This window comes from Eptatretus burgeri, chromosome 6 (genome assembly GCF_056783735.1).
Source record: "Eptatretus burgeri isolate ZD-2024b chromosome 6, Ebu_testis_v1, whole genome shotgun sequence".
NCBI classification, from domain to species: domain Eukaryota; kingdom Metazoa; phylum Chordata; class Myxini; order Myxiniformes; family Myxinidae; genus Eptatretus; species Eptatretus burgeri.
This window is the reverse complement of record NC_140966.1, coordinates 87,412,811-87,425,387: the sequence shown is the minus strand read 5'-3', so window position 1 is coordinate 87,425,387 and position 12,577 is coordinate 87,412,811. Positions and strand designations below refer to the sequence as shown.

Here is a 12,577-nt window from a genome sequence, read left to right as displayed (position 1 = left end):
AAACCATCTTCTCATGGAGTAAAATAGTTCATTACCTCCGACACCGAAGGTGAACAGAAGTTGTGTTTTCACCTCTATTTGTTTGTCTGTCTATTTGTGAGCAGGATATCTCAAAACGTTGTGGACAGATTCAGATTAAACTTGGTGGACAGCTTGAGTGTGTGAAAAGGACGAAGTGATTCGATTTTGCTGAAGAGTTTTTAAAGTGTTTCTTCACAATTGAGAGATGAGGCCAAAAACGATACATTACATTACATTATACAGGGTAGCCCAAAAGTTACTTTACCCCTGATAAATTTCTCGCACTTCCCTCCATCCCTTCCCCTCTGCCCTCGCCCCCTCACCCGCTATGATATGCGGAAACACTGACTCAGAAGAATGATGGAGCACATACAGATACAATGACAAGTTAAATATTGTAAGTACTGTACAATAAAACCTGTATATTAAAAGAGTTCAAGAACAATGCTTCACTGGGAAGGGTAAAGTGACTTTCAGGCCACCCTGTATGTGTGTGTGTGTGTGTGTGTGTGTGTGTGTGTGTGTGTGTGTGTGTGTGTGTGTGTGTGTGTGTGTGTGTGTGTGTGTGTGTGTGTGTGTGTGTGTGTGTGTGTGTGTGTGTGTGTGTGTGTGTGTGTGTGTGTGTAACGATACTTCATAATGTTGTGGACAGATAAGAACAAAACTAGGTAGACGAGTTGAGTAGATGACAAGAACAAGCCGATTCGATTTTGGTTCAGGTCCGGATCCAGATCCCGTTTATCAGTGGGATACAAAATGTAAGCTGTTCAGCCTGGCGGAGGTATGCGCTCTACCGAGTGCCGTTTTAGTTTAAATTGTTATTAATGGAGTAATACAGTTCATTATCCCCCACATTTAAAATAAAATAAAAAATCAGCTCCGTGTGTCTTTCTGTTTGTCTGTCTGTCATACCATTGCCTCCTAAACGGTCATGCAGAAATTCACCAAAGGTGGTAGTTATGATCATCACATGGCAAGGAGGTGCGACAGCAGCACATGGCAAGGAGGTGTGAGAGCAGTATCGTTTTGGTCCCACCCCCTGGGACTGGGCAGAGTTAAAGGTCAAATACCAAAAAAATACAATTACGGGCATATAAAAACATTTGCTTTCATTAAATGTTGTATATGCAATTAACATTGGGGGATGCATGAGATGTGTAATGATTTTTTGGATTTGCCCCTGGTTCATGGCCCCAAGAGATGGGGCCTTAAGGGGGCAAAACAGGAGATTTTTATCTTGCCAAAATGAAGTTTTTGCAAGATATGTTAGTCAGCTTGTCTGTTTTTTTTTTTGTTTGTTTGTTTGTCTGTAATCATGTATAAAAAATTCTGCAGAGCACAGTTATCATCGGAAATTTTTGTAACTTCGCATATCAGAGGCCGATAGAGGTCCCTTTCAGTGCACAAAATTTTGAAGGTCAAGGTCAAGGTCACTTTGGCGCAAATCAGGGGAGTCGACGAAACCCTTATTTTTTGAGTAATTTTGATCGGATCGTCTTCAAACTTCATGGGAATATAGTTCATGGTCTGGCGCTCATCTGATTAATTTTTGGTGGCGATTGGCCTTGACCATCATATGTTTTTTTTTTTGTTTGTTTGTTTTTTTTTGTTTGTTTTTTTTTTGGTCTGTAATCACGAATAAATCACTCTGCAGAGCACAGTTGTCATTGGAAATTTTTGTAACTTCGCATATCAGAGGCCTATAGAGGTCCGTTTCAGCGCATAAAATTTTGAAGGTCAATGTCAAAGGTCAAGGTCACTTTGTCGCAAATCAGGGGAGTCGACGAAACCCTTATTTTTTGAGTAATTTTGATCGGATCATCTTCAAACCTCATGGGAATATAGTTCATGGTCTGGTGCTCAGCTGATTAATTTTTGGTGGCGATTGACCTTGACCTTCATGGTTAGCGCCTCAGGTCAAACATATTTGACCCCAAGGTCAAATTTTCAAGTTTTAGGAACCATATCGTGTCGTACCTCAAATTGAACACCTCGATGAGTGCTTTCTAGATATGTCAAGTTTGAGACATTATGACGTCATTTGGTGAGGTTATGAGGCAAACGCATATTTTCCATGGTTACTCTAGAACGATTCTCATCGGAATCTCTCGTAGGCAGATATTCCTCAAGGAGTCGCTCCTGGTGGATAGCACCTCTGTTCACCTCAGTATGACCTTAAAGAAGTCACACGTGGTCACCTTTTGGCAAGATACGGGTCACCCTGCGGGTGACATTGGTTTATTTTTTTTTTTACTCCAAATTTGAAATCGAGACATTCCTGTTATTGGGTCATATGGTCTCTGGAAACTTTTTTTTTGCCATCTTTCAACTTTGCTATTGGGTGGCAAGTGGGAGGATTTGCAATGACACACCATCATCAATTTCACTCAGGTATGACCTGTTTTTGACGAAAATTTTACTAAACTCGAGCGAAATTGATAGTGCGCCATATCCTACCTTAAAAAACAAAGGAGTGGGGGATAACCAAGTAGAGCATGCATGGTGTATAAACAGTCCAGGTTACCATCTTTTATGTATCAATTAATGAAAGGTACGGTGACAAGTTTTAGCGTTCAAATAAATATTGTCAATGTTTATGTTGACATTTCTACAATCTTGGAACTTCATCAGAGCACAAACTTGAAACGGAAAGAGCCGAAGAGTAAAAGGTAAACAACAAAATATAAATTGATACAAATGGGTCAATGGATATGCCTCCACCTGCGTTAAATGTCAGTCCTGTGGGGTTTGATCTCAACGAAAGGTCAGGTGAGAATGCTCAAAAGAGAAGACACAAGTACAAGAGAGACAGCATCAGATGCTTCAAACTTGAGTTATGGTCTGCAAAATGATTTTCAAAGGGCATACGATCTTTGACTTTTGAACACAAAGTTTAATAAGTACATCTTTACGGTATTTTACAGTTTATACTTGTCACAAGTTTGTTTGACGACACACCATATCCTGCCTTAAAAATTAAATTAAATAAAAGGCGTGGGAATAACCAGGTTGAGAGAGCGTGAATGATGTGCAGAAACAGTCCAGGTTTCTATCTTTTATATACATGAAAGAAACAGACAAGTTTTAGTGTTCAAATTAATATTATCGCAGTACAAACGACAACAGCCATCAGGAGAGAGTATACCTCTGCCAGGTTGAACAGCTGACGATTTGTACCCCACTGGTAAACCGGATCTACATCCGAACCTAAACCAAAATCGAATCGGCTTGTTCTTGTCACCTAAACAACTCATCCACCAAGTTTTGTCACAACTCGTCCACAACTTTTTGAGATATCATGCTATATATCATTTTTGGCCCAACCTCACAATAGTGAAGAATCACTTTTAAAATTATCAGATCTGGATCCGGATCTGGATCTTCACCAAAATCTAATCAGTTCGTCTTTGTCATACACCCAACCTGTCCACCAAGTTTCGTCCCTATCCGTCCATTATTTTTTGAGATATCCTGTACACAGACAAACAGACAGGCAGGGGTGAAAACATAACCTCCATCCACCTTCAGTGATGAAGGTAATAAACGATGACAGACGGGTGGACGCACAGACGTACAGACAAACTGAAAATACAATGCCTCGGACTGCTTTCAACTGCGGAGGCAGAAAAAGAAGACACTAAAACATGGAGGAATAGAAATGACAGTTGTTAGCGAATGCATATTGAACTGGGATTCTATTCTGAATTCAGCCTGCTTGTTGCATCATTACTGAGGTGTGGCTGTGCCAATGATGCTGTGTCTGAAAAATCAGGCAGGCATGTTTCGGTTATTCAGGGTGCTGGCAACAACTTGCTTACTTTTCTCAAAAGACATCGTGGGACTTTAACGTTAATCGACGAGTGGTAGCGGAAGGGACGTCGCGATAAACATCCCTTTGAGGGATGGCACACACATTTATGCATCGCCCTGCCTGACAGATTATAGGTGGGTCATGATTCTAACCCAGACTTCACAGCTCAGAGGTGAGTGGGCATATCTCAATGCAGTCCTGCCAGCCAAAAAGTTAACATTTAATTGAAACATCTATTCAACTAGAACGGGCACTCAGTAGAGCGCATACCTTCGCCAACGCTACATTTTGCCCCTCCCCCCCCAGAAACCGTTGATTGTGAGGGTATTTAATCCCATTCTACATCTGCCATCTCATATGTGTTATGATGGCTAAAAAACATTAAATTTCCTGTGTCATATCGTATATCACAAGATTTGGCATTTAATTCACAACATTTTGGCATTGGTTGCATGCAAATTGGATAAAAATCGACCGCACTATGGCAAAATGACGATTTTGATATTTTCATGACCTCGACCTTGACCTTTGTACTCTTCATTTTGTAATTGGTATTAGAGTGTGGGGAACAGAACAGTCAACATTTTGGTGTTGGTTTCATGCAAATCGGATAAGAATTGACCGTGTTATGACTAAAACCGCACATTTTGCAATGTCGTGACCCCCCCCCCCCGACCTTTGACTCTCAACCGCTAATAAGGGTTATTACGTCATTGTGTCATGTCACATATCACAAGATGGGGCATTGAATTCTGAACATTTTGGCATTAGTTGCATGCAAATTGGACACAAATTGACCGCGCTATGGTAAAAAGACGATTTTGACCTTTTCATGACCTTGACCTTTGACCCGATCGCTCCCAAAATCTAATCAAATGGTCCTCGGATAATAACCAATCATCCCACCAAATTTTCTGCGATTCAGTTCAATACTTTTGGAGTTATGCGAATAACAAACAAACAAACACACATATTCACAAATAAATAAATAAATAAATAAATAAATACACAGCGATCAAAACATAACCTTCGCAACAAAGTTTGCGAAGGTAATAAGCATGATAGAAGTTCATCATTGGCAAATTTATGGTTGTCGGGTAACTTGATCATTTTTTTAGGCCATGCTTCCAGATACCTGGCTGTGTGTGGAGAAGTGGGGGAGGACACAGAAAGAATACATGCCTCATGCAGTACTCTAATATTTTATACTGAGAACCAACCACAAACTGAAATTTATTCTTTCAATATTATTCGACACACAGACAAAACACACCTGGGTAGAAGTGCAAGTTTCTCTTCGAGCAGACTTTCAAAACGCTGTGCACGGCGAGACAGCCAGTGATCCAAACCATGGAATCGATAGCAGTTCTCCAGAAGTAATCGCAAGTCACAGATTACCTCGCCGATTGACTTGTAATGTCCTTGGTCCATCTTTTTCTGCACCAATTCCAGCCACATGGGTTGTTGTACATTGGAAATGTACTTTTGATCTCGAGGCTGAGAAGTAAAGGGTCCCACCAGTGAACGGTGTCTCGGGGACATAAGCTCTTGCAAAAGCGACTTGGCTTCCTGAAGACCAGGACGAGAGACTTGAGATGGCAAGTGACCAGGAGTATGGGGCTTTTGGTCATTTGCTGAACAAGTCACATGAACAGTACACTGAGAACTAGAGGAAGTAGGGACGGAAGGCCGAGAAAGTTTAAATCCACTGGAATCGGAAGCTCCATCATTGGAGTTGTATAAAGGTGCTTTGTGGCATGGCTGCTTCTTAGATGTGATCATATTGTCCATCAGCTCTGTCTGTTCCAGATTTGCACTCTTCGTGCTCATCTCTGCAAACATGTGTTCACACATTATGAAAGAGTCAATTTCCATGAACAATTTCAAGTGATAGCATTTGAGGGTATAAAACGACCTTTTGGCCTTGAAAAACACATACACATTATGATTACCTCTTTGGAACTGAAGTGGTTCCCATCAGACACACAACACCAAAATATAAATTCGAAAAAAAAATGGGAATTCAGATTAAAATGTAGAAACAACAGGTAACCCTTGAAAGTGTCCATTACCATGATCATTCTTTTCAGGCTGGGGTGCCACAAAGCAGAGACCTAAGACATGTTATTCTTGACCTATAATCAATTGTATCAGTCTGATTCTGTCAAAAAAAACAACTTCATCATCATGTCGATAAATCCACCCTGTGCAGAACTGTACACCATTCTTGTGAAAGGCTGGCCGCTAGACCTCGAATGAAACCCTTTCATTAGACCGAGACAAAATAAGCTACTTCTCAGCCACTTGGAACATGATGTTCAATGCCTCTAAGTCACATGCTCTCACACACCATCTTTCCACAAGGATCAGCAATCGATCTCTATAATCCACTAACTCTGGATAGCCACTGGAAAAGAAAGATGCAGCCCTTCAAACTCCTTGGCTTCACTATCTGCCATAACCTTTCGTGGGATCAGGATCATACCAATAAACTGATATCAAAGGCTCGACGCAGTCTGGATATTCTGCATCACAGAGCTATGGCATGCCTGAGCCGCAGTGAACTCATCATGGTGTACAAGGCTACCTGGAGTATGGCTCCCCACTCTGGTCAAGTGCTCATACTTTTCACCTTGCTACGCTGGAGGCCATGGAATACAAGGCCTTCAGCAACATTGGAATCTCGAGAGAGTAGGTGGATACCCAGGGATCATCACTCTCTCACGAGCAATAAATTGGTGGGCTCTCGATTTTATACAAGCTCATATCTGGCATTGCTCTTCCTGCCTTCTCCTAACTTTGCCCTCCCTTTGTCACTTGAGGTTGCACGCATTCTTCAAGAAACCCATGCCGGCTCACCTTCTCTCTCCATATCCAGGCTGGTTTCCCAACTGCATTCATTCATCGACATAATCTAAGTTGTGGAATCATCTCCCTGTATCTGTTATATCGTCATCCTCACATCATGCATTCACCATTGCAAATCCACAATCTCTTCAACACATGCTTATCGCTTCCCATTCTGTTCCTCCTCAGGCCACTGTTAGTTGTTTTTGTCAGTCCTTCTTACCTTATTGTGGAAGCCCATCTCCCCGAGACCCCCCCCCCGCCCCCATGTTAGCTTGAAAACCTGCTGCTCTTTATCATTTGGTTTCTCCATACATCTAGATCTTTTATTTAAATTTTGAAAACATCTTTATAATGAATATGCAAGTTTCCATTGAAAGTTCAGCCTTTGTACTTCCAGTAAAGCATTACGTCAACCGATCCCAATGTACCACATACTTCATACTATGAACGTACTCGTGCAAAATACACCTGTCACCAAGTGCATTGCATGTACAACAGACTGGCATTGAACAAAGTCCACTGACACAGGCCAATTAACAAACAGTTTTTAATGACACTATTCCGAGCGAATTAACTCCATAGGTCGAACAACTGAGTGTAATCAGCCGTTGAGATTACGTTTCTGTCTCTTCATCTCTCTTCCATATATCTCCTCTCAATGTGATTCTTTTTTTTTTCAAATCAATGTGACCACTGGCCGTTTTGCTGCTGCTTCACTTCCTATACACCACTGTTCGTCTAACTGATAGATAGTGATCTACAAGAACACCCTGTGGAGATACCTCTGCGACATTTTCACTTCTATTTCATTGGGGAAATTTGTCCATTTAAACTTGCCCCGAGGGCACTTAGTCAATTACAATACGTGGCCTGACATCACAGATAGACCACGCAACATTTGCGCGCAGATTACCCATCATTGTGGTCAAGAATGAACTAACTAGATTTTTACCTGTAGTTGAATAAATCGTATGATAATTTTCATGAAACGAGCTCAGTTTCCAGGGATTATAATCTGAAACTTGCACGCTGTTGCAGTTGGTGTTGAAGCCTCAATCGATACGAGACCAATCTAGTGTCCTTCACCATGAGGCCATCATTGTACCCAGATGGACAAAAACATGTCCAAATATGCCTACTAAGTCATCATCGTGAGACATCTTGCTGGCATTCAATTGTGTTGTGTTGTGTTGCTTAAGCCCTAAGGTACCCGCAAAGGGCACAGGAAGTGCTAAAATTGTTCATCGAAGCAAGTTGGCAAAGGAAGCAGCTGGATAGTCTTTTTTGCTTGCTGCTAAATATAAGATTCACTTTTGTTACAAACGAATTGTTTCAGTGCTTACTGAGACATGCAACAGGCAATGGTTCCCAAACTTTTTTTACAGTGGTTCCCAACCATTTTTTTTTAAAATGGTTTAAAAAAAAAAAAAAAAAAAAAAAAGGTTCCCAACCTTTTTTACAGTGGCTCCCAACCTTTTTAACAGTGGTTCCCAACCTTTTTTAACACTGGTTCCCAACCTATTTACAGTGGTTCCCAACCTTTTTTAACAGTGGTTCCCAACCTTTTTTTAACAGTGGTTCCCAACCTTTTTTGCAGTGGTTCCCAACCTTTTTTTGACAGTGATTCCCAATCTTTTTTTTAACAGTGGTTCCCAACCTTTTTTGCAGTGGTTCCCAACCGTTTTTTAACAGTGGTTCCCAACCTTTTTTAACAGTGGTTCCCAACCATTTTACAGTGGTTCCCAATCTATTTTAACAGTGGTTCCCAACCTATTTTTAACAGTGGTTCCCAACCTATTTTTAACAGTGGTTCCCAACCTTTTTTGCAGTGGTTCCCAACCTTTTTTGCAGTGTTTCCCAACCTTTTTTTGCAGTGGTTCCCAACCTTTTTTTTAACAGTGGTTCCCAACCTTTTTTTTAACAGTGGTTCCCAACCTTTTTTTTAACAGTGGTTCCCAACCTTTTTTGCAGTGATTCCCAACCTTTTCGCAGTGGTTCCCAACCTTTTTTACAGTGGTTCCCCATCCTTTTTTTTTTTTTTTACAGTGGTTCCCATCCTTTTTTGCAGTGGTTCCCAACATCTTTTGCAGTAGTTCCCAACCTCTTTTGCAGTGATTCCCAACCTTTTTTGCTGTGACCCGAAGCTGGCCACCAACAGGACCTACCGGCCCGCAGGTTTATAATAAAATTTCAACATGTATATATTATAACACCAGAGGGTCACGAGGTCCTGTTGGTGGCCAGCTTCGGGTCACAGCAAAAAAAAAAGGTCGGGAGCCACTGTGACAGTATATTAACTTTGGCCATTTGGTTGACAAATGATACTATGAAGGAAAAATGAGAAAAACATGCATCCTAAGTGTTTTGATGATTTTTAAAGCCTTTAGAAGTGTTAAAGTTGTATTATATAATGCTATCAAATTGAGGATATAACTGCTCTGAATCAGGAGGAAAAACTTTTTTTATGGGAGGGAATATTATTAATGCAACAGCAATGCCACTTCAAATGTAGTTTGAAATTTAATGATTCAGAGATTAGAGCAAAATCATAACCAGACTATAACTCAATGGCCTTGTGGTGAGAGCATCTACTCTTCTGGTGGGTCGGTAGTTCCTATTCCAACCCTGGATGAGTCATACCAAGGACTTTTAAATGGTACTTGTTGCTAACTTGTTTGATGCTCAACGTTTGAGGAAGAGAGCAGGTTTCAAGATTATTATTGGAATCTCCTGTCAAGAAGCAGGGTCTCTGGGTTTATCACTTCACCACCGCAGATAAGTTGGTGGTCTCCGTATTCTTCCACTTCCTTTCAGGTCTTTCAACGTCGACTCCTACCCTGCTTTACTCCCTCCCCCCCCCCACCCCAGGTTTCTGCAGGGCATATGGTCCACCATCAACCCCCTTCTGGTGAAACTACTGAAATCCAGGATCACTGCTCACCTCCACTCATTTGCCCCTCTTCCCTCACCTATGGAACCATCGTCCAATTTATTTTATTTAAATTGAATTATATACTTGAACACTACAGAACACAAACCGCCTTTTTGGCAATTTCAAGAACCTTCCATTTATCACAACTTGGGCAAAATATTATGGCATTTAACAAGTACATCATCTCGACCAATCAAATTTGATGCTCGCCGACCCCGCCCATGTCCTTTTTTTCTCAAGACTGCACAGGGTAAGGTATTCTACGAACTCTCCTGTTGTTTTTCAAATAAAAAGGCATTCTTCTACAAAGAAACAGCAAGCAAGCTTGTCAACATCATGTATTATTGGCTTTTAGATCTGATTTTTGGATGAAGGGTCAAGGTGCCTGTGTATTCTTTTGATAGCGTGAACCATTTACTTTGGTCTTTCGATTTTCATGCTCTTTATTTTACGTGAGACTTCCTGTCTTTTACATGGTTTTACATGGTCTTTCATTTTCATGCTTTCGACATACAATGAACTTTGCCATAATGCTTTCATTTTTACATCCACCAACAAAGGTGGGCAGAGGTTGTGTTTTCACCGGTTTGTTTGTTCCTAGGTGAAATAAAGTTTGCGAAGTATGTTGATCGGTTCGGTTAGTTTGTTTATCTGTCCGCTCGCCTACAGCCCAACCCGCTCAGCCAATCATTCTGAAACTTTTGCAGATTGTAGGTAACCATCCCTGTGACGGCCCCGCAACAAGGTTTCGTTAAAAATAAAACAGTTTTTAAAATAATAATAATCGGTCGACGCGTTATGACGTGATTTTACAAAAACGTAAAACTAATTTGGGGCGATAATTCCAAAACCGGAAGCTGTTTCGACTTCAGGTTCATGTCAAAATGTTCCTCGTTCAATTTCCAACAACTTTCAAATTTGAACTTATGACGTAAAACTAACAGATTTTGTTAACATATGGACTTGAAAGTTTGCCTGCCAACGCCATCCTGTTTAAAACACATTTTGGCTGATATCTCAGAAGCTAAGGGTGATGGAGCAAAATAACGATATATTTAGTTTAATACTTTCCCTCTTATTTCCCAGCCCTGACAGTGAAGGATTCGCCGCAACAGTGTTTGACTTGTTACGTTCGCATTCTGCGAAAGGTTATGTTTTGGTCGCTGTGTATTTATTTATTTGTGAATATATGTGTTTGTTTGTTATTCGCATAACTCAGAAAGTATAAAACCAAATTGCATGAAAATTGGTGGGATGATTCGTGATTATCCAAGGACGATTTGATTAGATTTTGGGAGCGATCGGGTCAAAGGTCAAGGTCAAGGTCATGAAAAGGTCAAAAACAAACCTTTTGAGCATAACTTCCTTCATAAGACAGCTATCGACATGCAACCAACGCCATATTGTTCCATGACGAAATACCTTTCGGGTACGTGGTGTCAGATTTGACGTGACGTCATCAGAAGTGCGTCAAAATGACGTCACAAGATGACGTAAATTTTAAATTTTCGACCTCATCAGTTTTGATCATACCGTTTTGTAGGACTTACCTTAAGGACGTCACACACCAAATTTGACGTCGTTCAGACTGACCGTTATGACGTCATTGACGTTTGAACATAACGTTTTTCAATTGTGGCTAAAATGTCCTGATATTTTATATTCAAATATCTATGTAATTTGTAAAGGAAATTGTCCCAAATCCAGGCATTATGATCAGTACCAAAATATCTGCTTATTTATGAACAGGTTTTGCAAATTAACTCTATGGTCAAGGTCAAGGTCACACTGAAGGTCAAAATATACTTGTAGGCATAACTTCAGATCTAATAGAGCTATTGACATGAAACCAACGTTAAAATGTTCCGTGAAATAAGAGCTTTTAGGATGGTAGTCCGCGATTGGTAGTGACGTCATTGGAAGTGCGTCAAAATGACGTCACAAGATGACGTCATTTTTAAACTTTTTAATTTTTCAGTGTTTATCATTCCATTTTATTGACTGCCCTCAATGACGTCTAACACCAAATTTGACGTCGATCGGACTGATGGTTGTGACGTCATGGACGTTTTTAAATGACGTTCTTCAAATGTGCCCGGAAAAAAAGTAGTGGCGGCGAAGGTATGCGCTCTACCGAGTGCCCGTTCTAGTTCTGTTCTGTTTCGCCAAATGTTGCTCCATGAGCGATTTCTAGTTTGTCTGTATGTTTGTTTGTGAAAACGATATCTCAAAAGTTCTGAACGGATTCAGACGAAACTTGGTGGATAGGTTGGGTGTGTGACAAGGAATAATTTTTCAATTTTGGTGAAGATTCCAATCTGGATCCGAATTTGAGAAATGTTTGAAGTTTTCAAGTGATTCTTCACCATTTAGATAGGGCCAAAAACGATACATAGCGTGATATTTCAAAAACTTATGGATGAGTTATGACAAAACAAGGTGGAAGAGTTGGTTAGGTCACAAGAACAAACCGATTTGATTTTGGTTCAAGTCCGGATCCAGTTCCGGCCTATCAGTGGGATACAAAATGTAAACTGTTCAGCCTGGCAGTGATATGTACTCTACCACGTGCCATTTGTTTACCAACCAATGAAAGGACACGTTACTGCGTAAGACGTGGCTGCGTAGGCCGGTGCGCGGCCGGCCGATTATGATGTCACATGCCGTGCCGGTTACGATGGGGATCGGTGCCTTAGTTACCGTGGCGTAGGAGTGGCAATAGTCAATGGCAGCGAATGTCATGGCAAGCAAAGACAGGGAGGTAAACTTGATTTTAATTTTGATTTTAATTAACTCTGTGTGTGTAAGTATCACAGCAGTTGTTACTTCAATGCAAGCGATAATTCGTGGAATGCATGTGAACATTCCGTACGGGCACGCACCACTTCCGGATAGTGATGACAATGTATACTAATAATTTCACGATTTCTTATGCGCATTTATAGATAAACACAATGCCCCAA

General features: G+C 40.8%; 1 protein-coding gene across 6 annotated transcripts in view; it reads right to left on the bottom strand.

The window, feature by feature from the left end:
- Positions 1-12,577, bottom strand: part of LOC147025270 (putative bromodomain-containing protein 10) — a 262,359-nt gene that overhangs the window by 231,735 nt on the left and 18,047 nt on the right. For 5 of the 6 annotated variants that reach the window (XR_015059415.1, XR_015059414.1, XM_085886086.1 and 2 more), the window contains exon 2: positions 5,106-5,664. The exons of the other annotated variant lie outside the window; for it this stretch is intronic. Coding sequence is in view for 3 of the 5 variants with exons in the window: in XM_085886086.1 (XP_085742212.1) it covers positions 5,106-5,664 (559 nt within the window). In the remaining 2 variants the exon portion in view is untranslated. The remainder of the gene's footprint in view (positions 1-5,105; positions 5,665-12,577) is intronic. 6 annotated transcript variants of the gene reach the window in all.